The sequence below is a fragment of the Acipenser ruthenus genome, chromosome 18 (assembly GCF_902713425.1).
Source record: "Acipenser ruthenus chromosome 18, fAciRut3.2 maternal haplotype, whole genome shotgun sequence".
Classification (NCBI taxonomy): domain Eukaryota; kingdom Metazoa; phylum Chordata; class Actinopteri; order Acipenseriformes; family Acipenseridae; genus Acipenser; species Acipenser ruthenus.
In genome coordinates, this window is record NC_081206.1 from 18,286,444 (window position 1) to 18,305,606 (window position 19,163).

The 19,163-nt window shown below is 36.2% G+C and overlaps 3 protein-coding genes across 5 annotated transcripts; 1 reads left to right on the plus strand and 2 right to left on the minus strand.

Moving 5' to 3' along the window:
* Positions 1-425: 425 nt before the first annotated feature.
* Positions 426-4,245, minus strand: LOC117418043 (protein Mis18-beta-like). The gene is made up of 5 exons (XM_034918840.2): positions 3,654-4,245; positions 2,880-2,946; positions 1,888-2,010; positions 1,322-1,403; positions 426-1,046 (listed from the first exon to the last, which is right to left on the minus strand). The coding sequence occupies exons 1-5, from the start codon at positions 4,132-4,134 to the stop codon at positions 936-938; spliced, it is 864 nt and encodes a 287-aa protein (XP_034774731.2). The 5' UTR covers positions 4,135-4,245; the 3' UTR covers positions 426-935.
* Positions 4,246-4,340: 95 nt separating this feature from the next.
* On the plus strand, positions 4,341-12,843 carry LOC117418039 (nucleolar and spindle-associated protein 1-like). The gene is made up of 12 exons (XM_034030574.3): positions 4,341-4,560; positions 5,668-5,739; positions 6,214-6,423; positions 7,356-7,518; positions 7,780-7,869; positions 8,278-8,390; positions 8,691-8,750; positions 8,846-9,021; positions 9,342-9,508; positions 9,611-9,730; positions 9,906-10,020; positions 12,042-12,843. Exons 1-12 carry the CDS (start codon positions 4,480-4,482, stop codon positions 12,127-12,129), a joined length of 1,455 nt encoding a protein of 484 aa, XP_033886465.3. The 5' UTR covers positions 4,341-4,479; the 3' UTR covers positions 12,130-12,843.
* Positions 12,844-13,649: 806 nt separating this feature from the next.
* On the minus strand, positions 13,650-19,115 carry LOC117970983 (complex I intermediate-associated protein 30, mitochondrial-like). 3 transcript variants are annotated; one of them, XM_034918837.2, is made up of 5 exons: positions 18,576-19,111; positions 17,124-17,725; positions 16,039-16,224; positions 15,275-15,349; positions 13,650-14,077 (listed from the first exon to the last, which is right to left on the minus strand). In XM_034918837.2, exons 2-5 carry the CDS (start codon positions 17,622-17,624, stop codon positions 13,937-13,939), a joined length of 903 nt encoding a protein of 300 aa, XP_034774728.1. In that variant the 5' UTR covers positions 17,625-17,725; positions 18,576-19,111; the 3' UTR covers positions 13,650-13,936. The 3 variants fall into 3 exon arrangements, with proteins under 3 accessions (XP_034774728.1, XP_034774727.2, XP_058847369.1); XM_034918836.2 differs by lacking the exon at positions 13,650-14,077 and having other exon boundaries at positions 14,952-15,349; positions 17,124-17,721; positions 18,576-19,115; XM_058991386.1 differs by lacking the exon at positions 13,650-14,077 and having other exon boundaries at positions 14,952-15,349; positions 18,576-19,115.
* Between the last annotated feature and the right edge of the window lie 48 nt (positions 19,116-19,163).

Here is a 19,163-nt window from a genome sequence, read left to right on the forward strand (position 1 = left end):
GCATCTATTTTGCTAAAAAACATCTTTACCAGAAAATGCGTTTTTATTTATTTTTTTGGCCTGTGCAGAAAACTAAACTGCTGGAATTACCAATTGCTTAAAAGCAGGTCGTGTTGTGTAATACTAATACAGAAACTGCATTTATTTTAATAAAGAATATTCTGCAGGATCCTTGAAATAAGATCAGTTAATTGAAGTTAAATAAATAAAACACTAAATCATAAAGTAAATCACCAGACACATTTAACCCCTAACTGCTTGTAATGAATCAGTTGTGGAATTAATGTTTATGTAACAATTGTTATTTGACTACTGTAACCATAACATATAGGACTTGTGTAGTATGTGCTTAATCAATCATTCACAATCATTCCCATGCTCAGACTGATTCAAATACATTTTCAAAATTAAAAAGCTCAAACAGAAACATTATTTAGAATTACATTTTATTAAAACAACAGCAGCAGCAACAACAACAAAACAACAACATTTGGCTATGGAACTAGATAGCATTTCTGTAAGTGAAAAGCAGATGGATAAACAGCGGTAACTGAAAATAAATAAACTGAACAAATCAAGTTACCCCTTCACTTTTGAGCAAAACTGATTTACATGACGGTTATAATTTAGAATGACAGCGCTCATGCTGAAATGGGTACATCTGTAGAGGTGGGGATGCTTTTTGGACTCGATTATAATTCACAGTAGATGTTTGAATTTCAGTGTGTGCCAGTGGGATATAGGACTGTATGGTTGGTCTTTCCTTTTTATGTACACAGTTTGACAGTAACATTTGTTTTGTGGAAACCTATTATTTTGAATGACATTGTATTAAAACACAACAGCAGCAACACAAAGAACATGTGGCTATGGAGCTGAAAAGCAGATGGGTAAACAGCGGTAACCGTGTGGAAGCATGGCTGGCTCTGGAGAGGTTATTTCCGGGTCATCTCCATGGTAAGGGTGGCATCTTGTGTAAAACCATGGCCTAATCTTTGCTCAACTAACTCCAGCCTGTTGTTCAAATCCACAAGCTCCTGCTTTAACTGTGGGGGGGGGGAGGGGGGGGAAATAAACAGATCAAATTAAGTTATCCCTTCACTTGAGCACAATTGATTTCCATGCAGGTTACAATTTAGAATGATACTGCTCATGCTGAAATGGGTTCCACTGTTTTAGATTAAAAGGTGGGGATGCTTTTTTTCTCAATTATAAGTCACAGTAGGTGTTTTATATTATCTATCTATCTATCTATACATACTGTGTATATATATATATATATATATATACACACACACAGAGTATGGTGAATAATAAATACCTCTTTAATAGCCATCTGTGAAGTTTTGAGTTCAAAGTTCATCTCAGTAGCTGGAACCATATTTCTAGACTGCAAGACATAGCTATAAAAAAAAAAGTAATATTATGACATATTAACATAACAACATACAATAAAAAACAGTGAAAGAGGTCAGCAAAACTAGCCAGGCTTGGGTTAATTTCACATAAAACTCCAATGAATATCCTTACTGAAGAGAGGTGCCACTCTACTTGTTAGGAAGACATAAAACGTGTGTCACTGTACCCCACCAACTCATGCACTGTGTGTCACTGTACCCCACCAACCCATGCATCTAGGTAACACAGACTAGATCAGTCAAAGTCTCATTGTAGTTGTAAAAGCAGTACCAGATATATCATACTGTTTGCAAACATTATCAAAGGGGAAGGGACATTAAAAGGAAAAAAAAACAGATGCAACTGCAATTTGACGTAACATACTCTTTAATAAAAGCAAGCCCACTTGAAATCTGGTGAAATTAAAAGCAAAAGAACAAAAGGTTAACATGAAACAAATGAGCCTTGCTTTTAATGCAGTATACTCACCAGCTGATGTTCTCCTTGTGAAGGAGAAAGAGTTTCCTGAGAGAGGTGAAAGCTCTGGCAGTGGAGTGCAGCACCATGCCCACAGCGGACTGGCAGCATCCACACTGCAGGGGTTTATAGACACTGCAAACAAGAAGCACAACCCTTTATTTATTTATCTTTTACCAGGCATGAGCCAGACAGGATACAAGGAGTAGGTGATGCGGTGTTATGTACAGTAATGAGCACATTTATTAGAACAACTCAAGATTTATCATTGATATCCTTCATACACCTACCTGCAGAAAAACCTGAGTGGGAGAAGTTCAATTTTCAGTCAGTAATCACAGATATGGAAACAATATAGGCACTTGTGTGCAAATGTTACACCACTTTGTACTTTAATTAGGCACGTTAAACAATTTCTAAAAAGTCTCATGCATTTTCCAGTTTGTGGCTTTGTGTTTCTTTTCTCTTACTATTTTAAATGAAGTGCACGTGTGGCCTATTCTAGTGAATTCAATTAGACAATAACTAATTTGTCTATTTTGACAATGTTCCAAGATTTGCAGTGGTTTGATTTCATATGCACAACAAATTAAAAGTACAGATGCAATGGGGTTTTCTAATAAATATGCATACTACTGTATTTGTGACCTATTTTGAGAAAAGCTATAGACAGGGGGTAGTGACTATGCTTGACCTGCACCCAGTTCTGGTTTTTAAAACTACCTTGTTGAAAAGTGTTGCTAAAATGATCAGGTGTCAGTAATCTGTGCAACTTGTAATACATCTCACCTGAGTCAGTATGTCTTCAATTCATTATTTGTATTGTATTGTAACGCTTGAAATGTTTTTGCTTACGATTGTAAGTCGCCCTGGATAAGGGCGTCTGCTAAGAAATAAATAATAATAATAATAATAATTATTTAATTCATGCAGGAAACTGTGACTATGAATAGGTTTAGCATGAGCCTCAGTGAGAGAGAAAGAACCTCATGCAAGATACTTACCATCCAGAGACTTTTCCTTGCAGCCCAAACTGCAGCTCATCTTCTACCACCACATCATCAGTAACCTCTAAAAAAATTATAATGTTACAGGTCAAGAAGTTTAAAAAAAAAAAAAGAATTATGAAATTGCAAGCTTAAATGGTTTATGCAATATTAGCTTTCGCAGGGGCAAATGTATACAAACTTCCCTCACAAGGATGCTTATGTATGTTGTATGCCTGTCACAAAAATATAGGACTGAAAATCCCAAATGGAGGAATATTGAACCTGAGCATGCCTGCTATGCCATGGACGTTTTTGGCGTAGACTGGATGCTGTCAGCTACCAGGCAGTGTGGGCAGTCGGTATTAAAAAGTGTAACAAAATACTTGCTTACATAATCAGAAGTGTAGGGTAGAAATCATCAAGGGAGGCGTCACTTTAATGCATTAGGGAGAATTATCAAACACGGACCTAACAGCTTTGGACTGTCTTGCTTGGTAAATCCCTGGGCTAATAAAGAAAGCTTGTAGGGAAATGAACCTATTCAGCCTTGACAAAGAATGACCAGGGGAGACTTAAGGACATAGTTAGTAAATTTTGGAGACAGGTCAACGCAAAGTAGATTTTGGAGGGATGAACAAAAGGTAATTTCCAATAGTAACCAGACTACAGAAAGTAAGCAACCGCAGTCACAATTTTGTATAAAACGAGACTGCAAATAAAAATAATACGAGCAATTATGTACATAAATTGCACAGTATTTTTGTTTTATATATACAGATAACCACTTACTGAGGCAGATGATCACGTTCAGTCGTTTGTCGTCTCCGCACGTATTAAGAGAATCCCCCATCACCGTATTGCAGTGGCTGCACAGAAAAGCAGAATGGGATGTTGTCTGGAGATCGTTCGGTACTTCGTAAGTGGCGTTCTGTGAAATTCCAATGAGGAGGCTGTCGTCACCTTGTCGAAAAGGCTGTTTTGCGACTTTGTTGTAGCACTGACTGCTCATAGTTTTATCATAGGAAAGCTCATCAGACACATCATAAGTGACATTCGGCAAAACCATCCCCAGCACTTGGTGGTCTTGCATGAAATATTTCCCAGCATTCTGCCTAAGTGCGTGTTCACCAACTAAAGTTTCTTCGCAAGTACCTCCGAATACAGGAGTAATGTAAGTATTTTTTTGAGGGGTCTTTTTGTCTGTGTTTATATTGATATTGGATAATCTGGCAATTATATCGCGTTTTGCAGAGCTCTTACTAAAAGCCATATCTTCCAGGTCTCATGCACATTTTAAACCAAGCCCGCCCAGCAGCTCTCAACATTGAACCTTAAGCTTTTTCCGTCATTAAACTTCTTAAACCAATCAGAGACAACGAAGACGGCGATTGCTTCCTGTTTTCAATCATGACGCGCAACCAACAATTGTAGGTGTGGGTTGGGTACAAGCAAGACAATTTTAACCAATAGCGTGGTTAGCTTGGCTTTTTTGAATTTTGTTCTCTGTAACGGTTTGGCGCGTAGATTCAGATGGTGGAGTGTTCACAGAATAACTACCAGGAGCGGGGTTTTATTGTTTACTGAATTACATTACAAACATAAAAACATCAGTAAAATGGACATGGATTTGGAGTCCCTGAAATACGTGGAATTGCAGCGACTTGCAAAGGATGTTGGTCTTAAAGCCAATATGAAGGTACAGTAGATATTTTGTGTTGCGAGTATGAATGATAAACAATTTCATTACAATACATTTCTCATTTCCAGCAAACCAATACAATCATATTTTTTATATTCCAATTCATATTTACCTTCAGTTCAACCAGTGACTATCAGCGCTCATTTAGTTCCACAATGTAACTTTATTTACAATTGAAAAACATCTTTATCCATTTAATCAAATCTTATTAGTTTCTTACTTGTTTATATACTACTATGTGGGTTGTGTATCTTGTTGTATTGTTTCTGTTAAACTCTGTATTTATCAGGCTTATTAATTCTTTTTTCAAACAAAGCAAAATTGCTCATCTGCCTGGCAAGCAGAGCTTTATTTGTCAAACATAAATCTGCCATGTGGCATCACATGGAAGCTAATGAAGTGAAATGTTCTGAAGCTTTTAAAAAAATTAAATAGTTTTTCCTACGCTTCAATATAAAGTACCAATGCTATTTTGGTAAACCTTTTTTTTTTAATTTTGTTTACGGAATTACGGAATAGTTTTATTGTGGTTATGTTGCAAAAAAGCATTGGATTAATTCATTTATTTAGACAACAGAGTGATTTGTGTTGCATGCTCTTTTTGTATCAAGGCAAATAACCCAGTTGGTCATTTGTTAAAAATATGAACCATCAAATCAACAATTTTCTATAACGGGGCTTTGTTGGCTGTCAAAACTTTGCTTGATCAGTGTTATTAATTTCGGTAGATAGCATTGCTTTTGGCAATTGCATAGTCGGTTTCAGTCAAGTTTCTGTGATCAAACCGCTTTTTGCGACTTGACCTTGTGGCAGAACTTGGTCCCAGCCATAGTGTTAGTTTGTCCACAGCTGTTGTTGTTAATAATAATATTATCCAAATATCTGTTGTGCATTATGTCCTCCACGAGTAAATAGAGTTGGCATCACTTGACACATGCAGTACAATTGGGCCTCAACTGCTGAAGTATCAAACGTGCAACAACACTTTTAGCCCATTAGTTTTTGTTGTGGGGTCTTTGTTAGTTACTTTAACTGGAAAAACACTTCCGAACCTACAGTGATGTGCTGTATTAACATGACTTTTTTCTCTCTCTCTCTCCATAGGCTGAAAGGCTCCTGAAAGCTCTGAAGCAGCATTTTCAAAAGCCTCAGCAGGATGAGGTTTCAAGAGAACAGGTGAGAACAGGAATAGGGAGATGTCACATTACTCTAATCCTCTGGTTACATTTAACAAGTTATGGTAGACCACATTTGTTTGTCTCCGACAGGGCGTAAGCCATAAAAAGCCAATACAGTACTGATGGCCTCTTTTAATGTCAGTATTCCCCTGATCATGAGGAAATGTAGATTTGATGTTTAAGAATTAAGTCATCGGTATAAACATCAAGACTAATGTCCTTCAGTTGCAGCTTATGGCTTCAAATCCAATAGTATAATCAGTTTCTTATTTAAGACATGATTGCACTAAGCTACTTACTACTGAAGTTTTTTTTTGTTTTTGTGTTTTATTTTTTATTTTGTTCTTAGTCATATTTATATAAATACACCTACTGCAGTGTGTTTGTTCCCCTTTGTATGTTATACTAATGTGTCATTTTCATAGTTGAATTAAGTTCTCACCTGGTGATGTTTGTCTCCACTAACCCACAGGAAGAACATATCAATATGGATACCACTTCTTCCACTGAGTGTGGTGGTTTAAACCTCAGTCTGGAGCAGCAGACTATTGAAACTACAGTATTCGTAACTACACGGCGTAGACATGGCAGACAGGCTGCCAAAACCAAGGAAAGCTATCCTGAAAACAATCGTGAAGAAGTGAAAGCTGAACTGCAAAAAGAAGTTGAAAATGAATCAAAGGTAACTGGCAGGTTTCTGTAAGGTCTTTTGTTTGGTTGCTTTTTCTCTGGAACATTGTCGTCTTCGTACAGTTTTGGGATGGGTGTGGAAATATGAGTAATAGGTTAGGTCATTTATAAACATTCAGATAATTACTAAGCCTGACAACAGTTACCAAATATTTAGTATAGATTTTTAGGGTTCATTGTGTAGCACAACTGATCAGGGTTTTTATACCATATGAATCCTCTTCAACAAAGCAATATAATGTAAATTATGGTACAGCTGGGGTTTAATATGTACAGTAATAAAAATATTATTAAAAACAGCTACTAAACAATGTTCAGATTTCTCTGGTAAAGGCATGTCTGACCTAAATGTCATTTAATAAGAAAAATGAAGAAAGCAGATCAACAATTGCCACTTTGTCAAGATGTTCTGCTTTTGTGGGATCTTGGTACAGTCTACTCCACTTATGTGTATATCATATAAGTGTATATCCTGCCTGTATGTACCTGTGCTGGCCCTGCAGGCACAGAGTGAATAAACTAAACAAATGAATTGTTGGCCTGAATTAAGTGAAGCCTCAAGAAATTGTAACTACGTAGGACTGTGCCACAATGAATTGTTACCAGTACAGTAACAGCTTAAGTGTATGCTCCATTTGTGTGTAAATACTAATGGAAAACAGGTTATACACTAAAGCGGGTTAGACTGTATTTGTGCCAGGGGTAACTCGGTGTCTCAGATGATGCCGCTGATTGGCTTGTACAGTTGGATGTTTCCCCTCACTTTGTTCAAGGGAGGTTGAAAGTTTGGGGGCTTCACCCCTATTTATCAATTAGTATTTTTTAAAGGTGTGGGATAAGAATTTGGATAAAATAATATACACAAAAAAAAAGTTTAATTACATATAACCTTCACGTCGTAATTTTATTTTCCCAAACCTTTAGGCTAATGTTGAAGAAACGGAGCAGACTGTGGGACAAAACCCAAACAAGAGGAAACACTGCCTGAGAGAGACAGTTTCTAGTGATTCTGAAGCAGAGGTGGTAGAAAACGAAAGAGAAAAATTTGCAGTTTCAGAGACTGGTGCTGAGCAGGTGATCGAAAAAGGTAATGAGCGATTTTTAGCTTTAAATACATTTCAAATAAGATCAATCAGTAGATAGTATCAATAAAACAAATGGCAGAGGACTTTTTTTCCCCTTGTGCAAATGGTGACAAACATCAATCTGTTTAACTGCTATTGTGTTTATTTGCCTGAAATTATCCACCTCATTAACTATTACACACAATCAGTGAGCCTTTCATGTTGGAATATCATCTTTAATGTGTGTGTGTGTATTCTAAATTATTTTTGTGTGTTTACTATAGAAAAGCGTCAGACAATACATCCAGCTGGGAAGATTCCTCGACTTGCAGGGCTTCTAAATCGAAAAACTATAATGAAGCCAACAACTCCAAGTAAGAGTCCAAATGTATCTGCTCTTCCCGAGTGCCTGGGTTATGTCACAGCGGTCATTTAAGTGTGTTCTTATATTTTTTAACTTGAAGGAAAAAAAAAAGTAAGCGTACAGCCCTGTAGGTCATCGTGATGAAACATATCTGAATCTGGGGGTATGTGAAGAAATCTGTCTATTCAAACATACATTTTTACATGTACGTACATACAGTGGATAGGTCATGAAATCTGCTTTTTCATGTTGAGGGCTCTGCTTTTAAATTTAGAGCCGTGGCAGGGGATGAATGTCACTGACATGATTGTTAAATAATACATACAAATGTTAAACTTGTGATAGTTTCCAAAGATCGGGTTATACTGTGGAAAATAAGTGTGATAATTATGCTGAGTGCATTTTCCATCACCTTCAGACTTCAAGAAGCTGCATGAAGCACATTTCAGTAAGCTGGAGTCCATTGATTCTTACATTCAGAGGAAGAACAAGCAAATGGAAGCCTTCAAAAATTCAGTGAAAGAAGTCAAAGTAAGTGCTATTTTACTTTTTCTCTTCAGTCTACAGTATATACCTATCAATCCTGATGTAGGTTTGGATTTGCTTGGTTGTCAATCAACCATCACTTGGGCTTTTGCTCCAGTTAAATAAAAAAAGAAAACGTACAAAATGTGGACACCATCCAAACAAATGCATTTAAAAGAGATTGTCATATGTGTGTTTGTTTTTAAATGTTCTAGGTTTACTTGCTTTTGCAATTGAATGTCGTTTTAAATGTGGTTTCATTTATTTTAAATGAGTAATAGATTTTTAAATGTATTTTTATTTTAGATCATGTCTGCAAATATCTTGAAACCATCTGAAGGAAGAACTCCAGGCCAGAACTCCAAGGTAAATTGCATAAAATAATGTGTTTGCTAGTCACAGGGTGAACTGAAAATGTTGTAAAAGGTATCTGCATTTTTAAAATGTTTTTCCTTTTTCAGAAGTCCCTTTCAAGCCGAAGCAGCTCCTTGTTTAGCCCGAAGACTCAGGAAAAGAAACGTACTGCAACTCCTTCTAATCTGCACAGATCACCACGTACTTCTACCAATAAGCCCAATACAAGTGTGATATCTACTTTCAAACCAACTATACTCTCAGCCAGGAAAATTAACGTCAGGTAAATAAATCGGAAGTTAAAACGATTCTTATATAATGTATACTTTATTGGTCCAGTTATTTGCTACGGGTGGGTTTAAGAGCTTTACGGTTTGTTCACTAGCTTTCAGTGTTTCATGAGTGTCCAAGTATATTATATTGACAAATATTTATAAGGGGCCATGTCTTGGAGAAAAATTAGGTTAACTTGCCTATTGCTCTGTAGTGTTCCATTTAAATGCTTCGCTTCAGTTTGTTACTACACAATGTTTAGCTATTCATTTAAGTTTTAATTTTGCACAGAATTTAAGAGGTAACTGTTTGTGTGTGGTTTCTTTTAAGATTTTCTCAGGCAACAAAGGATAACGAGCACAAGCGCTCTCTTGTGAGGACCCCATCCCGGAGGTCCCAATATACTGAGATTGCTAAAACTCCAACAGGACAGTCGAAAAGGGTGAAGCCAAACATTGACAAGCCAGGGGTAACAAGTTCAAATAGCAAATTGCCAGGTGATTAACTCAGCACTCTATAATGACTGAAGTGTATATTTTTCTTTTTTCATTTAACATATTGCAGAACAATTTACCCATTATTGTAATCTTTTTTTTTAGTGGCTACACCATTCAAGTTTGAAGGAGCAACAGCTGGTACACCAGGGACCAACAAAAAGAATACTGTGTTTGACTTGAAGGCCAGTCTTGCGCGACCACTTGCCTATCAGCCTCACAAAGGTATACTGGATGAACTGGGGTGGAATGAGCCATAGTAAACTGTAAATCAGTTTTTCTGTAACACCTTGTTAAATCTAGTAACATTTTACATCAATCCCATAGATTGTATATTGAATTGTGTTTTTTTTAATGTTGTTGTGGACATAACTGTTGCCTTTATTTTCCTCTGATAAAGGCAAACTTAAGCCATTGGAAGCTACGAAAGAAAACAAAGCAGTACTGAACAAACCTCTGAATTCAAGTGTGTGTTCACACCAGAAAAATTACAAACAACATCCCATCCAAACAAGGTGAGTGGCTAAGTAAAGGACAGTGTGGATTGATTTGTTTGTTGGTTTGTTTTGTTTGTTTTAGGGATGTGCTTTTGGTACATTTTAATGAATGTTTTAAATGCCAATGTGTTTAAACCATATCTACATACACACACACTTTTTATATTACATTACGATGTATACTGACAGCTGCCCTGGTTAGTATTTCCCAAGCAAAGAACCCCTAAATAAGCAAATAACGTTTTAACGTTGCAAAGACCTATCTACAAAGTTTTAAAAAAACAAAACAAAAAAAAAAACACGCACACACCAAAGTCATATACTGAAGTTAGGTCATTGGTTGATTAACCGGTAGATTCATCCATGCAGGTTTGTAAAAGTTAACTATCTTTTATAGTGGCTGTCCTGCATGTAATACTAAAACATCAATAGAATCATCTAAAAAAGCTCAATGGGAATTTGGTCTTATTAAAAGCATTTGTATTATTTTTATCTTGGTAAATTGTATTTTTTGTACTACACTATTGAGGTGTACCTGTGGGCACAAAGTGAATAAACTAAACGTATATTTTATTAAAATGTTTTTACATTATATTCAAAGAACAAAACCAATAATAGTAATAAAAAAAACACAGCTTACATATCTTGCAAAATCTATCAAATGCACAGATTCCAATACATTGTTATATTAACTCTACAGTTCAGGGATCGGTGCCACAAACGGGAAATCCATTTAAAAAATAAATTTAAATATCCTTCTGTTCACAAATTACATAGATATATAGGACTTTTTTTTAAACAAATGATTTGCATAAGAGTGTACTGGTAAATTAAAACCTATACATAATTTATTTACACTTACGCATTCTCTGAGTTAATATTGAAAAAAACATCCTTTTAAAATGGTGTTATACGTATTCACAGTCTCCATCTAGAGCGTTCTGTTTATTATGGATGTTTGCTTTTTACTGCATTCAGTAACTCCATCCACAGTAATAATTAATGTTTTCATTTCAAATGATGAAGCATTGAACTTGTGTTTGTGGTACGGCAATTTTGTTAGGCATAATTATACCACGGTTTTTTCGTCCGGTTCCTCAAAATAATTCCAAATGTGGCTTTGCCTCGTTGTTTTGTTTAGAGATGCAATTTTATTAAAATATATAACAAATGTCAGAAAAAACGCTTTTCTTACCCTGTGTGGACTGAACCATACCACGCCCACTACAACCTGAACAGAGTGTGCCAATGATGCGCCAGACCAACCAAGAATAAAACCCGCCCCAGTGTCAATCTTTCTATTGCACCAATTAGAAAAACTACTTGGAGACAATTGCCAAACCCCTTCCTTTTTATAATATCTGCCCTTACTGTGACACCACAGCAGTTGGATGCTATATATAAAGTAATACATAAAAAAGTGCTTGTTATCGATGGTATCTGTCTTTTGCATGCAAGGTAAGATTTAACTGTCTAATTTAATGTAACTCTTGGCTGCTCACCTGAACAGCGTTTGCTTGGAAGTTAGCCTCATTGCTTCAGCAGAGCAGGTTTGAGTTTTATTTAAAAAAAAAAAAAAACAGTTTTAGCCTTATTTGTGTTTGAGTAAAAGCAGCAAGGTCTATTTATTATTTTAAAGTAGAGTGCCACATATGGTTAGCTCTAGCCATATAAAATTTGACACCATACCAAATGGACAAAATAATTAGTCACCTGTCACACAATACAGTTAAATGTCACTTGTGACTTCAATTTTACTGGTTTCCGTATCAAGAGTAGTCAGTTATGGTATTATGGAATGGTATGCCTAGTTTCATGATATACTAATTAGTTGTCGCACACTTTTTGGCCAGCTACAAAAAAATATATAAAACTAAAAGGGAAATGGTGGCTTACCATAAATTCAGTCTTTCATTTCCATACAATGGGTTAATAAACTTTTGGAATGTATTTATTAAAGCACCAGTGTTGGCATTAGATGTATGTCACAACATTTTCTACATGTTTAGAGAATCACTTTTATAATTTTTTCTCCCCAGGGGAGAGAGACGAGAAAAGCATTTTGAGGACAGGAAGCAGAAGAAAGATAAAATTCTTGGTGCCCGAAGAGGCCTGGCCATGAACTAAAATAATTCTAAAACCTAATGTACATATTGGATAACATTTCATAAACCATTTTATTTCATCTTCTTTTCAGCTGATTAGCACAATTATCACAGTTGCTTCCACCACCAACTTGTTGGTGTAATTGTTAGTCTTTTACTTAATTCTGAGGCTTGTAAATAGTATTCCCTTGAGTCTTGTGTCTTGCATTTTGTACTTTAAATGTCATTTCTGTTTTAAGTCAAGACTTTATTAAAAAAAAAAAAAAGTTTTGTACAATTTAAAATATATATATTATCTGTTTTCTTTTTATCTATGACTATAATTGTGTTTTTAGACAAGATTGTCTTTCATCTCATTTTTATCTGTTGTGGATTTAATTGAAATGGTATAAAACTAGACATGTGCATGGGTATTGTAGGTAGTGAACTGTGTATCTTCTAGGTAAATTGAATGAAATTTATAGACACATTTTTAGATACATCTGCACTTGTAAGACAACATTAAAGTAACTTACATATATTAGCAGTGGTTGGTTATCTCTAAAGGAAATCATATTTAGTAAGCAAATGAGGTGGGGAAAATGGGTAACAAATGCCCCAGTGCTACTAACAGTTTTATACTCCATTAATGTAAATGATGATTGTGTACAGACCTACAAAGTAAAGTGTAAAATCCCTTTTCCCAAAATGTAACATATGAAAATGGATGGATTAAAAAGTTTAATGATCAAAATGACCATCTATATTGATGATTTAGATTTGGGGGGGGGAGGGATAATTAGCAAGCTTGTCATATTTGCAGGTGGCACTTTCAGCCTACCAGGAAATCCAAAAGGATTTGGACTGCATGCAGAACTCGGCAGGTATGTGGCAAATGAAATAGAATGTCAACAAATGTAGTATGTAGGATACAAATACCAAGTGAGGTATCAACTCAAACAGACTCTCCAAGAGAAAGCCCTTGGTTGTTGTGAAAGTTATTGTCAGCAATCAAAAAGGTAAACAGCATGCTTGGATTTAGTCAGAAATGTAGTCTACAAATCAAAGGTGGTTATACAATGCACTATACAATCTGATCTGGTGTCAATCAATGGTGGAATCAAGTTACAGCTTACACTCTCCATCTTGTCATTCTGAAATTTAAAATTGAATTGTGGTAAACGATTTCACTATCCAGGCACCTAGAATGACGTGGGAGAAAAATTCTCTGTGTATTGCCATAGATTCTGAAGACCCTTAAAGAGCTGCATCACCTCAAGAACATTGTTTTATTTGTTCAGAGGGTCTCTTGGTGTTTGTTTCTTATTTTGCAACACTAATGTGAAAAATTCTTTCAAAAAAGTAATCATTGAAGTCTGGGATTCGGAGGTGTGCTTATGGAGCTTCAAAATAAAAAAAAAAAATATATATATATATAGTATATATTATATTGAAACAAAGCACACATTGCTTGTTGATTCTGATTAGCACCCACAACTGTTGGAATAAGAATACAAATAAAGAAAACAACACTGAGAACAACTGTCAGTAATGCGAACTGAATGACACAAGTACAGTAGTTTCTTTTAATGTTGATGTACTACTGTTTACACAGGTTTTATGAAATTCAGCCAAGGTAATGAAATATTCACAGTATACAGGTGTATAGAGAGATAGATTTTCTTGTAAATATATAAACACTTCTAACTATACTTCAGTGTATCAGATTCTGCCCCTCTGCAAGTGCACCTGTTCTGAAAACCAATACACTTGCAGCTGGTCTGTTCATATCAAGTATATTTCAATACTTTTACATTCATATCTTCCCCAAGCGCAGCCAGTATGAAAAGTTAGACTTCGGGATTCCTCTTGTACTTCTCATAAGCAAACTCCTCTGTGTGTGCCCGGTCATTGCACACAGCAATGAAGTCAATCTCCAGCTGAAATGGCCCATCAGCTTTGTCACCCAGGGTAAAGCCAATAGTGTTGATCTGGAAAGAGTTCAAAACCCACTCCATAAAACACATGTATATTATACTTCAACTTCTATGCGATGGTCACAATTAAAATAAAGTAGGATCTATGGCTCTAGTTACTACTTCCATTTAAATCGCACTCCTGTTACCGATGCTGTACTATGACATTTTATGCCCCTATGCAACTTGCTCCATGCTCATTCGTGACATAAAACTGACCAAAACAAGATTTTATTTTAGTAATTTCCAAAGGTAAAAACTTAACTCAAATACAACACGTCCAGTTTGGTCCAAAAACATCTGGTAGCCTCACTGTTGGTTGCTGCCAGTTATGCATTGCATTTGGATTTTATGCAGGGTCAACCATAGATCATTAAAAACGTAATGGTTGTCTGCAATTAAAGTATTTTTTTCTTTTTGTATATATTTTCTTTTTATGGTGTTACAGGAGTTGAGCAGTAAGTGAAGTAAAACAAATCTCAATAAATACGCATCCTGCTTCTGTGCATAAATGAGTTGACAACATCGGGTAGTTTACTTCACATCCAACGAGGCTTGTTTAGCTTCTATACTGAGCTTCAAATAAGCAGGTAATCTTTTTTCTCTGACCTTGTTAAATATAGTCTTGTGTCTGCTAAATAAGCTTTTAGCTTCTGGTCTATATATTATTATGTATTACCTTTAGCTACTGGTAAATACAGTATTTATTTATTACACAGACAGGCTTCTAGAAACATTTTAATTTATAGTACAAAAGTAATTAAAAAAATAAAAGTATATATATATATATTTCATATATAAAGTATATATATATATATATATATTTATTTCATATATTTCAGTGCCCCTCCAAAAAGTTTTATGTTCCAAAACATGTTTCTCTCTCAGACTTATCTGGTTACTTTTATTAAGAAAACCAATGCATACACATAAAGGGTCCTCAACACGTACAGGTTAAAAATCTTCAATAAACCGGTTTTATGTATCAAACCAAGATGCAATCCTTGGTTATAGAAGGCCAGCAGCATATGACAGAGGTTTGGAGACGATGGAATGGCTCAAACTGCTATGCAATAGGAGCCTTAAGTTATACCTGGACATATTTGTTATTATCATTTGTATGTCTCTGTGCTGTCTTCTCCAGCAGTCTTGTGGGTGTGTTCTACTCTCTATATTACTCCAGTCCATTACCCAAAAACATCTATGGTTTACCTTGTCTAACCAGAGTGGATGCTGGCTGTCTTGTATTCTCCCACGGCTGGAAAGAAAGAACTTTGAAAATGGAATCTAAAATTGGAAGAAGAAATGAAGAGAAACTAAATTAAATTCAAGTAACCAGCGCTGGAAAATTGGTTGGTTAAAACATTTGTTAATACACAAGCCAGTGGGGTCAACACTGCAGTGTAGCCAGATCATGTTCCCTAATGCAACAATGCTGGTGCTGTGATTGAAGTGAGTGGTGTATTGTGGGAACAGAAAACCAGCATTGTTGTAGGAGGGATGATGATCTTGATGCACTGTGATCTTGATGCACTGAGAACGCTCTAGAGCAAATGTTGAGAATATGTTCCCCAGTTGATTTATGGCCCAGCACGTGTAATTGAAAAATGTCAACACGGGACACAGCAAAGGTAACGGAATGTGTTTCTTGTAAGCGCTGCAGTGCTCTGTTACTCTTTAAAATGAAGACAATCATAGAATAGAGCTGTATCAAATATTAAAACAATGGGTTTTATTTAAAACAGTATATGTGAATCTCTGGTGTATTCTCTTTGAAAGCAAGTCAAATGCCATGTTTGGTTATATTTCAATACTTAAATAGTGGTGATGTTTAGATCACTTCATTAGATCCCAATAACTCTGTGTTATGTTTATATACTCAACTTAAGTCACATGGCTATAAATATGGAGGCAATGTGAGCCATATTTAACTGTAAACCCAGCTGTGGATATATTAAATATCTGGTATCCCATACCTTTACATCTTGCCAGTAGGGTCCACCCCGAGTAAACAGGAAATAGTTGTACATGTCGTCCTTCTGATGAGAGAAATATGTTTCAGCTGCAATGTTGATCATCCAGGGTCGCCCGTCTCCTCGGATACGCAGGTAGAGGGAATTGAAATTGGACCAGTCATGGTGCTTCTTACGATCAAAAGCACCCTATTGGGAAATCAAAGCAACAGTCAAGATGCACCAACTCAGATTTACAAAAAAACTATTATTTATTTTGTTTCGAAATACAGTTTGCATCAGTTTATCTTTTGCATTGCAGAAACCCTCTGCAGTATTTAATGCTGTCTCTACTGCAGCAATATATTTTTAAACAATCCATATTGTTTTGATACTTTTTAATTTCACACATCAAAGATCAAAAATCAACTGCAGTATGATCTAGATCTGGTAAGTGTTATTATAAGGGGATATAGTGATATGTCAGTGGTATGTCACACTTCACATTGTTGCATATCTATTCAATTCTAATAACACTTAGTATTATTATGTAGCACAAGTTATTGAATATATCAGATCCTGGGGATATAGAGGGAGTGTATGTCTGTCCCTCCATCTGTATGTCACACTTAAACTTTTTGCATTACTCTGGAGAAACCTTTATCCAATTGTCATCAAATTCGGTATTAACGTAGCAAGTTTCCCCAGTAGCTGGGGATGTGTATCCTTTGTGGAGAATGATACCATCATCAATGTTTGGGTCAAGAAGTCACATCAAGAACTCCTGTAATGATTTCCATTACACGAGAGTAGATGTTAAAACTTCATGCTGATTTGAACTCGGCTCTCGCCAAGATAAGCACCAACTAAGACGTAGCTTTACAGTAAACTAATGTGATCCATATGCGTCTCCATCCATTTACGTTTCCTTCCATATGATGATGTAGATATCCTTCTGTCTGGTGTTAATGGCTGAAGTGTAATGCTGGCTCCAGGGATCAGCTTATTTTGCCTCCCTGGCGCATCAGCAGTACCTTGTCCTCAAACAACAAAACTGCTCCACTAGCACTCACAAATGTACATGTGGGGGAAGCCCATATTGTACTTACCAGTAACTGTTTCGATCGTAGTGAGCAGTACCCACTATATCTTGTCTCCCCATCTCTGGGAACCTCAGTGCAGAGGTTCCCATACAGCAGAGCGGTAAGGTTGTTTCTACCCATTTTCATATATGCCTCACTCTTCCCTCCAATCTCCCTGTCTGAAGATGCCACCCACTGTGCCAGGCTTTCCGGGCCCCGGAATTCCCAGATCACCCGCGTCTGCTCCAGAATGTGCTCCTTTAAGGGTCTCCCTTCTGGTCCCTCGAAACGACCCAGCATCTCTTTTTTCAGGAGGCCAAAGTGCTTTTTCACACCCTCTACACCCTTGGCAAAGTTTAAGTTAATTCTCTTCCAGGGAGGAATGTTTTCCGGTGGCACACCAGGCCTGCGATAGCTCCGGCTGTGTGCCTGTTCAGGGCGTGCCCCATTGGACAGAGGGTACAAGCTTGCTTTAAGGTATGCACGACTGTTTTTAATACACAGCAGTCTGTTTGTGACCAAAGCCATTGTCTATAAAAGTAATCCCCCTAGTTTTCTTGCAGGAAAGGGTATTCTTTATGGCACAGGAATGAATCCAGGTTTGGTTGTCTTTCTTTAGTCAACTCTGTCTTTGAGCAAAAGAAAAAAAAAAAGCATAATTTTGAAGCAACACAATAGAAGCAAACGGAACAATTACAGCAGAGCATACGAGAAATATTTTCTGACTCACAAACCTTTTCCAAGATGGACCAGCTTGAAGTTTAGAGTAAAGGTGGTCTACCGCAGAAAGCGTTTGTTCAGCATTAACTGAGGACATTGGTTTAGTACCAGTTGCACTAGCTTCCATATTTTTTTTTTTATTTATATCTGGCATAATTTGACAATTTAAAAAATATATATATAAAAATGTCCACTAAATTTATAAGCGGTGTGAATATATTCTGCAACAAAAATGAGACTACAGGGAGAAATGTTAGCAATATACAAGCTAGAATCGATCTCTAATGTGACACAAGCTACTTGACCATATTGTTGTTTCATACTAAGAGGATTTGACATTCGCACTGTTATAACACTAATTTAACTTGTACCTGCAGGAAACATGTAACATGTCTGTGCGACAAATGTTTCTAGCGATAAAAGAATCCCAACAAATGACACTGAGGTAAAACTATCATCACATTTTATAGTGATAGTTTTAGAGGCTTCTAAATTTGAGCTATTGAACAACTCAATTGGCTCAGGAGTCGGGAGGGGGCGCCGTTGGACCCACAGAGCTGAACGTTCGGATATTCTTTTTCTTATGGATACCATTTGTGTGCATTTCTTAAACGAAATTCCTTGTCTCACTGGACCAGCATGGCTTTATCAGAATTAATTGTGTAACACAAATGGCTCTGCAAAGCACAAACCTGGTATTTAAACCATTTGCACCAAAAGTAATTACATATTTTAATTGCAATTATACAAATTACTTACGTTCCAAAGTTAAGGTCACACGGATTTCTCTTGCGAAAGAGAAGTGCATCCGGACTCGATCAGTGAAACACACACCACTGAAAATTTTACCTTAATAAATATAATCTCTCGTATACCAAACTGAAAATACGTTTTACGTTGTATTACTATAGACATATAGCTGTTAAAATCTGACCTACTTGGTAAAAAAAAGCTTTCCAGAACCCTGAAATTCTATAAGTGTTCCGTCATGTTATTCAGTCCGAATGGAAAACGGAGCTACTCTAAATATTCACCCCAGTCTGTTGTTAGATTGTTGATTTACGAGTAATCTACAAGTAAACGTATATTTATGTGTACTCTCATTAATACATTAACATTAACTGACAATCATCTAAAATTTGAATCTTCCCCACGACAGGCTGTAAAAAATATTAATACGATTAATACGTCAGTCAAATTCAGTAAAATATGCACAGGACACTGGGCAAGTCCCACTCATCACAAACAGGTTTTAGCCTTTAGATAATTATTTGACATCTATCTATGCGAACAAATGGGGCAAGATGGCGTTCCAATTTACACACCAAAATTACGTAATATCCAATG

Bases quoted from the DNA above. Each gene is read 5' to 3' on its own strand.
- LOC117418043 (XM_034918840.2), bottom strand. From the start codon at position 4,134: ATGGCTTTTAGTAAGAGCTCTGCAAAACGCGATATAATTGCCAGATTA. The intron at 2,947-3,653 runs GTAAGTGGTTAT...TAATTTTTTTAG, and splicing joins GAACGTGATCATCTGCCTCA to AGGTTACTGATGATGTGGTG. The intron at 2,011-2,879 runs GTAAGTATCTTG...TCTTGTTTGCAG, and splicing joins CAAGGAAAAGTCTCTGGATG to TGTCTATAAACCCCTGCAGT.
- LOC117970983 (XM_034918836.2), bottom strand. From the start codon at position 17,624: ATGGCTTTGGTCACAAACAGACTGCTGTGTATTAAAAACAGTCGTGCA. The intron at 16,225-17,123 runs GTAAGTACAATA...ATTTCCCAATAG, and splicing joins TACGATCGAAACAGTTACTG to GGTGCTTTTGATCGTAAGAA. The intron at 15,350-16,038 runs GTATGGGATACC...TTCCAATTTTAG, and splicing joins CCTACTGGCAAGATGTAAAG to ATTCCATTTTCAAAGTTCTT.
- LOC117418039 (XM_034030574.3), top strand. From the start codon at position 4,480: ATGGACATGGATTTGGAGTCCCTGAAATACGTGGAATTGCAGCGACTT. The intron at 8,751-8,845 runs GTAAATTGCATA...TTCCTTTTTCAG, and splicing joins CTCCAGGCCAGAACTCCAAG to AAGTCCCTTTCAAGCCGAAG. The intron at 9,022-9,341 runs GTAAATAAATCG...GTTTCTTTTAAG, and splicing joins GCCAGGAAAATTAACGTCAG to ATTTTCTCAGGCAACAAAGG.